A 12,405-nucleotide genomic window follows, 5' to 3' on the forward strand; every position below is an offset into this window, starting at 1 on the left:
ATGATCTCATGGTTCGAGGGTTCAAGCCCCATGTCAGGCTCTGTGCTAACAGCTAGCTCCGAGTCTGAAGGCTGCTTCAGATTCTGTATCTTCCCCTCTCTCTGACCCTCCCCTGCTCATGCTCCCTCTCTCCACTCCTCTCTCTCACTCAGAAATAAATAAAACATTAAAAAAAATTAAAAAGAGGAAAAAAAAGACGACTTCACAGAATTAAAAGGAAAAAGAAGGAAGTCTATAATCATAAATATTTTAACATCACCCCCTCAGCAACCAATGTAACTAAATTTTTTAAAAAAATCAAAATAATATAGATCAATGTTCTTCAATAAGTATAGTCACAGATATCCCTAAAAAAATAATAGCAAGTTGAAACCAGCAATATACAGAAACAATAATGTATCTTGTCAAAGTGAGTTTATCCCAAGAATGGATGATTGGTTTAACATTTGAAAAAAAAAAATTGATGTAATTCACATTATTAACAGAATGATAACGGGCATCTACATTAAAGCTATAGCTAGCATCAAACCTAATGGTAAAATAGTAAACATTTCCCCCTAACAGCAGGAACTACTCTACTCTACCACTACTATTCAACACTATACCCATAGCCAGTGCAATAATGTTTACAAGAAATAAAAAGCTTAAGATTTGAAAGGAAGGAATAAAACTGTATGTTCACAGAAGCTATAATTGTTTACATAGAAAAATTTAAAAGAATGTACAAAACAACTAAGACACAAATATGTAAATCTGGTAAGTCGTAGGTACAAGGTTAATATATAAAATAGGGGCGCCTGGGTATCTTAGTTGGTTAAGCATCCAACTTTGGCTCAGGTCATGATCTTGTGGTTCGTGGGTTCAAGCCCTGTGTCAGGCTCTCTGCTGACAGCTAGCTCAGAGCCTGGAGCCTGCTTCAGATTCTGTGTCTCCCTCTCTCTCTGACCCTCCCCTGCTCACGCTGTCTCTCTCTCCTAGAAATAAATAAAACATTAAAAAAAGACTAATATATAAAATAAATTGGATTTTTATATACTAGCAAGAAATGGTTGGAATTAAAAAAAAAAAATTTACTTCTGGCGTGCCTGGGTGGCTCAGTAGGTTAAACATCCAACTCTTGTTCTCAGTTCAGGTCCTGATTTCAGGGTCGTGAATTCAAGCCCCACATTGGGACTACTTAAAAAAATTAAATACATACACAAATAAATAAAAATTTAAAAATTTAATTCTACTTAAATAGTGTCAAAGAATAGGAGATACTTAGGAATAAAGCTCTTCTGAAATCTAAAGAAAGATATCTAAGACCCGTACACTGAAAATTACAAAATGTTGGTAACACAATGACCTAAGTAACAGACGGATACATGTTTATGGATTGGAGGTCTCAATATTATTAGGATGTCAATTTTCCCCAAATTGATTCAAAGCAACTGTGTCTCACCAGTTTTGTTTTTGTTTCTGTAGACACTGGCAAGCTGTTTCTCAAACATATATCGCAGTGCAAAGGACCCAAAGGTAGTGCAAGGGTAGTGAAAGGTTCAAGGCAACCTTGAAAAAAAAAAAAAAAAAAGCAGAAGACCTTATCTTCTCCGACCACAACTTACTATAAAGCCATAATAATCACAACAGCATGATGTGGCATAAAGATGGACAAATAAACCAATGCAATAGAATAGTACTCAGAGGGGTGCCTGGGTTTTTCAGTCAGTTAAGTGTCCAACTCTTGATTTTGGCTCAAGTCACGATCTCACGGCTTGTGGGTTTGAGCCCCATTCTGGGCTCTACACTGACAGTGAGGAGCCTGCATGGGATTCTCTCTCTCTCTGCCCTTCCCCTGGTCATGCTCTCTCTCTCTCTCTCTCTCTCTCTCTCTCTCTCAAAATAAATAAACATTTTTAAAAAATACTATTCAGAAATAGGCCCACTATTTATACAGATGACTCATACTTGTCATTTGCTTTTTGGCAAAGGTGTAAAGTAATCTAATAGAGAGAAAGGAAAGCCTTTCCAACACAGTGCTAGAAGAACTTGATAGGGACACGGGGAAAAAATAAACCTCAACCCCTACTTCTCACCATGCACAAAAATTACGTTGAGATGGATGCTAAAGATAAAAGCTCTAACCAACTGAGCTAACCAGCCTAAATGGATCATAAAGATAAAAGCTAAAATGATTAAGCTCCCATAAGAAAAGAGAACATCTTTGCTACTTCAGGGTAGGTAAAATCCAGAAAAGAAAACTTCATAAATTAGACATCCTTAAAATTAAAACTTCTGTTCTTCAAAAGATGCAATTAAAAAAAATGAACAGCTGAAAAAAATTAAAAGCTAGCTAAGTCAGAGAGTAGAAGAAAACTTCACAGAATATATAACTGACAAAGAGCTTTATATTTGGAATATGCAAAGAACTTCTAAAAACTGAACCAAAAAAAGGGAGGGGGGAAAAATCTGAGTGGACACTTCACAAAAACAAATATATGCATGGTCAATAAGCACATAGAAAAAGTGATCAATATCATTAGTAATGAGGGAAGTGCAGAATAAAAACACAATGAGATACGACCACTTGAATAGCAATGGTATGAAACAACCAGAATTCTCATACCTTGTAGGCTGAGTGTAAAATGGCATATCCACTTGGGAAATTTATCTGTTTCTTATAAAACTACACATATACCTAGCCTACAACCTGGTGATTCTACCCTAGAAATTTACCCAAGAGAAATAAAGGCATATGTACACACAATGACTTGTACTTGACTGTTGACAGCAGCTTTATTCGTAATAGTCAAAATCTGGAAATCATTACATGCCCCTCAAAGGAGAACAGATAAACAAATGGTGGTATATTAACAAAAGGAATACTACCGGACAATAAAGAGACAAGAATGAATGTCAAAAACACTATGCTGAATGAAAGAAGTCCTACACAAGAGAGTACATATTCTATGATTTCATTTATGTGACACTCCAGAACATGCTAAATTAATTTCTGATGAAAAAATCAGAAATCAGCAGTTGCCTTTGGAAGACAGGACAAGAAAAGACCGGGAAAGCAATCCCTATCAAATAACACCAGCATTCGTCACAGAGCTAGAACAATCTTAAAATCCGTAAGGAAGCAGAAAAGACCCCGAATAGCCAAAGCAATCCTGAAAAAGAAAACCAAAGGAACACAATTCCAGACTTCAAGCTGTATTACAAACCTGTCATAATCATCAAGACAGAATGGAACTGGTATAAAAGCAGACACAAAGATCAATGGAACAGAACAGAGAACACATAATGGACCCACAAATGTATGGCCCACTAATATTTGACAAAGCAGGAAAGAATATCCAATGGAAACAAAGCAGTCTCTTCAGTATGTTTACTGGACAGCGATAGGCAGAAGAATGAACCTGGACCACTTTCTTAGCCCATACACAAAAATAAAGTCAAAATGGATGAAAGACATAAATATAAGACAGGAAGCCCACCAAAATCCTAGAGGAGAAAACAGGCTACAACTTCTTTGACCTCAACCACAGCAACTCTTACTAGACATGTCTCCAGAGGCAAGAGAAACAAAAGCAAAAATGAACTACTGGGCCCTCACCAAGATAAGAAGCTGCGGCACAGAGGAGGAAACAATCAGCAAAACTAAAAGGCAACCAACAGAATGAGAGAAGATATTTCCAAATGACAATCAGATAAAGGGTTAATATCTAAAAACTAGAAAGAACTTATCAAACTCAACACTCAAAAAATGAATAATCCAATGAAGAAATGGGCAAAAGACCTGAATAGACACTTTTCCAAAGAAGACATCCAGATGGCTAACAAACACATGAAAAGATGCTCAAGATCACTTGTCATCAGGGAAATACAAATCAAAACCACAATGAGATACCACCTCACACCTGTCAGAATGGCTAACATTAACAACAGATGTTGATGAGGATGCAGAGAAAGAGAATCTCTTTTGCACTGTTGGTGGGAATGCAAACTGGTGCAGCCACTCTAGAAAACAGTATGGAGGTTCCCCCAAAAATTAAAAATAGAACTACCCTATGATCCAGCAATTGCACTAGTAGGTATTTGTCAAAAGGATACAAAAATGCTCATTCAAAGGGGCACATGCACCCCAATGTTTATAGCAGCACTACTGACAATAGCCAAATTTGGAAAGAGCCCAAATGTCCATCGACTGACAAATGGATAAAGATGTGGTACATATATATAATGGAATATTACTCAGCAATCAAAAATAATGAGATCTTGCCATTTGCGACAATGTGGATGGAACTACAGTGTGTTATGCTAAGTGAGAAAAGTCAGAGAAGGACAAATAACATAAAATCTCATTCGTATGTGGAATTTGAGAAACACAACAGATGAACATAGGGGAAGGAAAGGAAAAATAAGAAAAAAACAGAGAGGGAGACAAACCATAAGAGACTCACAAATAAAGCAAACAAACTGAGGGTTGCTGGAGAGGTGCTGGTTGGGGGTTGGGCTAAATGGGTGATGGGCACTAAGGAGGGCACCTGCTGGGATGAGCACTGGGTGTTGTACGTTAAGTGATGAATCACTAAATTCCATTCCTGGAATCATTATTGCACTATATGTTAACTAACCTGGATTTAGATTAAAAAAGAAAAAGAAAAAGAAATGCCTGGGAAAGTGTATGAGGGAACCACTCGGTTTAACAGTAGTATTCTCTATGCCTTGATGGGGTTTGAATTACATAGGCACATACATTTGCAAAATTCATGGAACAGTGCACTTAAGATTTATGTATTTAACTGCATATACATCTTACTACCAAAAAAGAGGAAAATACAAGTAATATTTAACTCTAATTAATGATATACATGTTTACAGATTTAAAGGTGAAGTTACTGATGGCTGCAAATTATTCTGATATGCATCAGGGGAAAAAAAAGATGGATTGATGCATAGACAGAGGGATGGAAAGATATTGCTAAAACAAATTTAGCAGAATGTTGATTGTTGAGTCTAGGTGGGGAGTGTTAATGTACAATACTTCCAACTTCTCCTAGTGTTTAAAAACTTTCATAACAAAATACTGGGGGAAAAGTAAATCCAATCATTTAATTCCTGTGCCTAAAACCTTTCCCTGCTGGTTACGCCAATGGCCTTTACTCAGACCTGGTTCTTATTTACTTGTCTGAAATTTCTGACATTGTTAGGCACTTCTCCCTTTGAAACCCTGTACTATTATAAGCCATTTCCCTTCCTTTCTGCCTTCTCTTCCTCTTTATACTCCCAAACTGTAGGTGTACCTCAGGGTTCAGAACTGAGCACTACTCTATACTTTTTCCCACAGAAAACTCACTTCCAGGATCGTAACTATCACCTCTACACAGTCAACTCTTCCAGTTTAGTGTCCCCTTCCAACAGTCAACTGAGTATTTTCATTTGTATGTCTCGTATCATCATATTACTTACTTTACCCTCAAAGCTTAGAACTGGAATTCCATTTCCCAATTACTGTCCAGGGAGCACATAACGATTCCCAGGGTCAATACAGTAAAGTTAGTGTTGACACATCCCCCAGTCTTGATACCTAAAATAATCCAGCATCAATTCCTCCTAAATTCATTTCTTCCTTTTCATTCCGTCATCACAACTCTTACAAGGATCCTCAGAAACTCAATTTATTGTAATAGCTTCTCCAGGTTGATGTCCCAGCCTCGGTCTCTCTTCAAAATTCATCCTGCATATTTCTAACACATCTCTAATTATGTATCTATCTGTATAACTTCCATGATTCCCCATAATTTAAAAGATACTAATCTATGCTGAGCAGGAAAAGAAAGTTAAATAAGATATGTTACTTGCTGTGGGTAGCAGATGTCCAGATATGGACCCCTCCCACTGAACTGGGGTTCCTGGTGTCCATGTTCGTCACGGTCCCCTCTAGCACTAAATCTGAGCAGGCCCCATGACTCATTTTAACCGAAAGAATGCCACAGAAGTAGCACTGCACCAGTTCCAAGTCTAGGCCTTAGGAAAGTCTAGAAATGTCCACTTTTGCACTTTTGGGAGTTCTGAGCTGCCAAGTAAAAAATCTGGCCCCTGTGCTGGAAAGACCACCTGGAGAGGAAAAAGCCCTCAGATAATACGGAGAAAGAGAGTGAGGAAAGGCCTAGAGGTGTCAGTGTCCCAGGTGAGCCCAGCCTTCCAGGTGTCCCTGCCAAGGTGCCAGAAATATCAGTGACGCCATCATGGGTGTTCAAGACCCGGCCGCCATCTGACCACAGCTACAGGAATGACTCTAAGGGATACCAGCAGAACCGCCCATCTGAGACTCAGGCAACCCAAAAGATTGTGAGAGCAACAGAAATTACTGTTTTAAGATACAAAGTTTTATAATGGCTTTTTTACACAGCAGTAGATAATCAAAACACTTACCTTCAAGAAGCTAACTATAGGATGGAGGAGGCATTCAAGTAAAAAGACCATCAGAGGTACCTGCTGAGACAGGTACACACAGCATGCTCGTGAGTACAGAGGCTCATCTAAGTGACGTGTTCGTGACGTGTGAAGGAGAGGGTGTGGGGAAGCTTTCTAGAGGAAATAACACAGGCTGAGTTTTAAGTGAGTTCATGTCGTGGTACATATAAACCGGCATATCGTTGCGGAGCCTGGGGGGCTCAGTTGGTTAAGTGTTGGACACTGGATCACGGTTTATGAGTCTGAGCCCCACGCTGGGTTCACCGATGTCGGCTCAGGGCCTGCTCCGGATCCTCTGTTCCCTTTTCTCTACCCCTCCCTCACTCGTGCTCTCTCTCAAAAATAAAAAACATTAGGAAAAAAAAGAATGTAGGGGACTTGGTAAAAGTCTGTGAGATAAGAATATAGGATGACTCAGTGTTTCAGTTCAGGCACGGTGGGGGGGGGGGGGGGGGGGGGGACGACTGTGGAGAAACAGTAGAAGCAAAGGTGAACTAAGTTCACATCCAGGTAGAAAGTTTCAACTCCGATACAGGGACAGGAAGAAGGAATGGATGTGTCTGCTAACATCTGGGAAACTGAAGGAAGTTTCACTTGATGGCCTCTATTTCTTCAGTGAAATAAAAAGCGAGATCACCTGCTACAACTAAGGAGAGAAATGGGGGAGGTGAAAGCTTGGGACAGCCCTCAGAGGAAGAGGGAGCCCTGAGGACCCAGGTGATGTTAGCAGTCATACATTGATTCTGACCCAAAACTCACCATCGTATGACTGTCTCCAGCAGCTCTCAGCAGCCCAGGGCGAGAAGAACGGTCAGGTGGCTGACCTGACCCAGGACTGGAGGGCTACAGAAGCATTCAGGGGAAGAGAATGGAGGTAACAGTCACTAAGGGAGTAATTCAAGCAGTGGACCACGGGTCTAGGCTGGCTACAGAAACACATGCTTCCAGGGGAGGGGGGGGGCGGCCACTGGAGGAGTGGTGGCAAAGGAGTGAGGTCCCTAAAAGAGAGAGGGGACTCGAAGCAGTCCAAGTGTAGACTTAACTGGGGACAAGCCGACCACTGGCAGGACTGAAGGCTGTGGTGACAGGATGTTGTGACAGCCTGGCTCACCGCTGCGCACTCACCGCTGCGCACTCACCACTGCGCACGCAGGAAACACTCAGCAGACTGACTGATTACTAGGCAAGCTGCTAGGGCTGCCATGCATACCAGTTAAATAAACTAGGATTTGGTGAGCAATTTCCAAAATGAATCTTCATGCACCCTGTTATTTCAATTTAGTACCGGCTCTTGTATCACATCTAAAGTAATGCCTCCAACACTAAGTCCCTTGATCTGTTACTTAACTATCACTCTATCATATGAGTTCACCAGGGAAGCTCAGAACATCTTTTAAAAAAGAAGAATCATGCCTAATATTGCAGCTTTCCTGCTACTGGTCCCAGGCTACTTTCTGAGTTAACTGATGATGCCCTTTAAAGCGCAAGCTCACCATCTTTTATTGAGGAAGGGCTCTACTTGCTGTCATTCTCCATGAGTCACAGTTTAAGTCAGGAATGTTAAAAAGAAGCGGCACCTGGGTGGCTCAGTCGGTGAAGCGTCTGACTTCGGCTCAGGTCATGATCTCATGGTTCGTGGGTTCGAGCCCTGCGTTGGGCCCTGTGCTGACAGCTCAGAGCCTGGAGCCTGTTTCAGATTCTGTATCTCCCTCTCTCTCTGACCCTCCCCTACTCACGCTGTCTCTCTCTCTCTCTCTCTCAGAAATAAAAAAATAACATAAAAAATTCTTTTTTAAAAAAAAGAAGAAGTTCCTCCCTGGAACAACATGCACACGGAAGCCAGTAGCTTCCCCAGGCCAGGAATCAACTCGAAGAATATAAACAGGGAATTAGGAAGTGTCCCATGAAAGCAAGACAACGTCCATGACAAAGCAACCAAGTACCCAGGAGAAAAACATCAAATAAACTGATTACTCAGTCCTCTCTCTCAAAATAAATAAACTTAAAATAAATAAATAAAAGACATAGTGACTACCTCAAATAGTACAAAGCACTTAGCAGATTTCTATTAAATTCACCTTTATATAACATCAATGTAACATTCTTTTTCATTTTTTTTAATGTTTATTTGTTTTTGAGAGAGAGAGAGCACAAGCGGGGAAGGGTCAGAGAGAGGGACACATAGTGAGAAGCAGACTCCAGGGTCTGAGCTATCAGCACAGAACCTGATGCAGGGCTCGAACCCAGGAACTGTGAGATCATGACCTGAGCTGAAGTCAAACGCTCAACCAAGTGAGCCATCCAGGCATCCCTAAAATTCTCTTTTTTAAAAAAACATTATTTATTTTGAGAGAGAGAGAGAGAGAGAGGAAGAGAGAAAGAACAGGGGAGGGATAGAGAAAGAGGGGAGAGAGAGAATCCCAAGCAGGCTCTGCAGTGTCAGAGTAGAGCTGGACACGGGGCTCGAACTCACCAATCATAAGTTCACGACCTGAGCTGAAGCCAAGAGTCAGACGTTTAACCAACTGAGTCAGCCAGGCACCCCAATGTGAAATTCTCTTAATTTTCTATCCAGTGATTCAACAAATACTTGTCAAATAATTACCAGACATATAGCAGTGAAGGAAATACTATAAAAGAATGAGAATTAATTTTTTTAAATAACATATACATAGACAGAGAGAATCTAGTATTTATCCTCAAGAGGCCAATGTAAGTGGACAGCTGAAACATACACAGGTGGGAAAAAATGTAGGGTACAATATAAAAATAAGCACTAAATCGGCAGAGAGCTTTATAGATGTTCTGAGGAGAGAGAAATCAGAAATTAGCTCAGGATAAGGACGATGTCGCAAAGTAAGTAAAATTAAGTTGAAGCTTGTAAGAAAAGTAAAATGCCTAAGACATCTTATAAAAGAACCCCATTATTTCCCCCATTTTCAGGTCCAGAAATATGGGAATTTCTCCAGCTCCTCCCTGTCACCTCCCAGTGCTCCTTACAAACGCGTCCCCTTCTCTCGTCCCCGCTGGCGGGTGGCGCTCTGACAGAGATGTCACCTACGTGGCCCTCCCAGCCACTCCAATCGGCTTTCCACCTGCCCAGGTCATTTATCTAGAACACAGGGCTCATCCTTTGATATCTCTCCTCCCTCAAAATCTTTCCGTGTGTCTATCAGGGAAAAACCCAAACTCTGAACACGACACCGGAATCTTTTGTGACCGGCTTCCCACTACTTCACTGGCCTCGTTCCGTCCCAGCTCACAGCTCAGCTGTGGCTCTCAGCTGCAGGCCCCCTGCCTGCAAGGTTTTTGCCCTATTCTCTGCCCCACTCATTCCTCCTGGTACCTGACCCCACCCTGTAACCCTATCTTTGAAAGTCTCAATCCAACAGAAAAGTTAATAAAATAGTATAATAAATACGTGCCCGTCATCTAGATTCATCAGCTCTTACCCTTACTTGCCACGTTCACTTTGCCTCTCTCAGAACCACCTGAAAGTTACAGACATCCTGACACTTAGCCCCTAAAACTCTAGCAAGTATCTCTTGAAGAACAAGAACAACCCTCTACATAATCACGCAACAGTATAGCCCACCGTATCCCAAATGTTTAACATCAATACAGTATCTAATATGTAATCTATATTTACATTTTCCCACTTATTCCAAAATGTCCTTTATAGTTTATTTGTTTAATCCAGGATCAAACCAAGGATCATGCATTGAATTTGGTGTTCATGTTCCCCTTTATCTTTCAGGATTTATTTCTGGAACCCCTTCCTCCGGGAAGCCCTCTCTGACTCCACCTACCCAGTCTGGGTCTCGTACCAGTATATGGTTATCATTATACTATTTCGTCATTATCTACTTGTCACCTCCCTTATCAAACAAAAGTCCTCCCTGAGGACTTTTTATTCTTGAGGCTGTATTGTCTGGCTCACAGGAGACACTCCGTAAGCACTCACTGACTGACTGACTGAAAGAGCTGCAAATAGGAAAGGTGACTGCCAGGGACTGAATTGTGTCCCCAAAGTCCTATGTTGAAGCTCTAACCAGCAATGTGACTGTATTTGGAGACAAGGCCTGTAATTTAAGTGAAATGAGGGCATAATCCAGTAGGACTGGTGGCCTCACGGAAGAGGAAAGACACCGGGACGTGCACACCCGGAGGGAAGGCTGGCTGAGGACAGGGCAAGAAGGCAGCGGGGTCTGCAAGCAAGAAGACGGGCTTCGCCAGACACCAACCCTGCCGGCATCTTCCCCTGGGACTTCTGGCCTTTGGAGCTGTGACACAATACATTTCTGTGCTGTTGTCATGCTGGTGGTGGTGGGCTTTTTATTGCTCGTCTTGATTCTATTCTCTTTTCTTTTCTCTTCCTTCCTTCCTTCCTTTCTTTCTTTTTTTAAACATTTCTGCTGTTTAGGTCACCCAGTCTGTGGTACTCTGTTCCAGCAGCCCAAGCAAACTAATGTAATGACCAGAAGCTTCGTGCCCACAGTTACTCTGGACGATGGAATGCGAAACAAAACCTCTACCGCTGCCAGAACAAAGACACACACAGAAGACTTCTCCCTCCTACTTGTGGAAAAGTGAACTCCACGTGCCACAAAACGAGGGACAGAAAGCATCGTTCTGATAGTTACAACACGTGTAAAAAAACCCCAATTGGATCTTCAAGAGCACAAGCAGCACACTATTCTATCAACCACTTTGGGGCCATCCAATCAGAGGGTAAAGAAAGTGGTCGGAGATATGTTAGGAGTGTAGAGTTCACATCAAAAGGAACTCTTTCACAGAGTCTAGAATATACTTACAGACGCCCCTTCCTGGCTTCTGCGCACTGGGGCACCTGCTGCTGAGCTGCTTGCACACACATGCCTCTGTTTCACCCCTCCCTCCCAGACCGTGAAGACGATGGCAAAGGCCATGCTGTCAGTGGGTAGCGGCAGCGGATTCGATGGCTCGCAGCGCCACGGAGGGGATCGGTCCCAGCGCACTCTCCAGAACCGCCGGCGCATGGCTCAGCGCCCACAACCGACCCACCGTGTAATCGTTATCATTCCAGTCGCAACAAAACAGATTGGTCCCGAGGCTCTTTCCCAAACGTGCTTTCTCACGTTGACCTTTCACGGTACCATCTCTCATGCTTGGGAAAATGATTCAACAGATGAGCTTGCTACTTTTCACTCAGAGCTCTGACTCATTAGCAAGCCAAGATTTTCTTGACAAATAAAAGCACATTTTAGAATTTAAATAAAATCCTCAGTGTTCATAGTTATTTTGATTTCAACATTAAGAAACTTGGAAAACTGAAAATCTGACCAAATTCTGTACCTACTTTGCTCTTGCTGTAATACCCAGAAGAGAACATAGATCCACTAAATAATTCTTTCCAAACAGCTGACTTACAACGTTACTCTTTGAAATCTGTTTTAGTGAATAACATAATCCGAGTACTTCCATAGTCTGAACTTCTCAAGAATCAGGTTCAAAGCAAGTGACACGGTTGTTACATGCATCTCAAACCTTTGATCATACTTAGGACTCAACAAGCAGCTGCTATTATTTCAAAGTATTACTGAACCTAAAACTGTTTTTATTGAAGCTCACACAAGGTGCTGAGAATGCTAAAGTCGTTAGAGGATTTTATCTGTGCACTTGTTTTTCAAATAAGAATTAGACCCAAAGAAAAGAAAGTAGGAACACAAACACGACGGGCTACTTTTGCACAAATACATACATGCACTCAGGCAGGGTTCTATTCTAAACAGCACCATTTACCTTCTGCCCTTCTCACAAAGCTTCTCAATTTCCGCTTTCAGATCCTGCTCCTTCTGCAAAAACTCCTTTTTTTCTTTCTCTATCTTCTTCTTTGTTTCTTCACGCTTTATTGTTACATCCTGGATGGCCTTCAGTATCTCCTGAGTCCCCCATAATTACAGT

General features: G+C 41.6%; 1 protein-coding gene across 1 annotated transcript in view; it reads right to left on the bottom strand.

Annotated features, from left to right (window-relative positions):
* RNF214 (ring finger protein 214) overlaps positions 1-12,405 on the bottom strand; it is a 43,818-nt gene that overhangs the window by 18,010 nt on the left and 13,403 nt on the right. Inside the window, 1 exon segment of the mRNA XM_039229328.1 lies at positions 12,244-12,383. Within this exon segment, the coding sequence (XP_039085259.1) occupies positions 12,244-12,383 (140 nt within the window).

This window comes from Hyaena hyaena, unplaced genomic scaffold, assembly GCF_003009895.1.
Source record: "Hyaena hyaena isolate Hyena2069 unplaced genomic scaffold, ASM300989v1 scaffold_37, whole genome shotgun sequence".
Classification (NCBI taxonomy): Eukaryota; Metazoa; Chordata; class Mammalia; order Carnivora; family Hyaenidae; genus Hyaena; species Hyaena hyaena.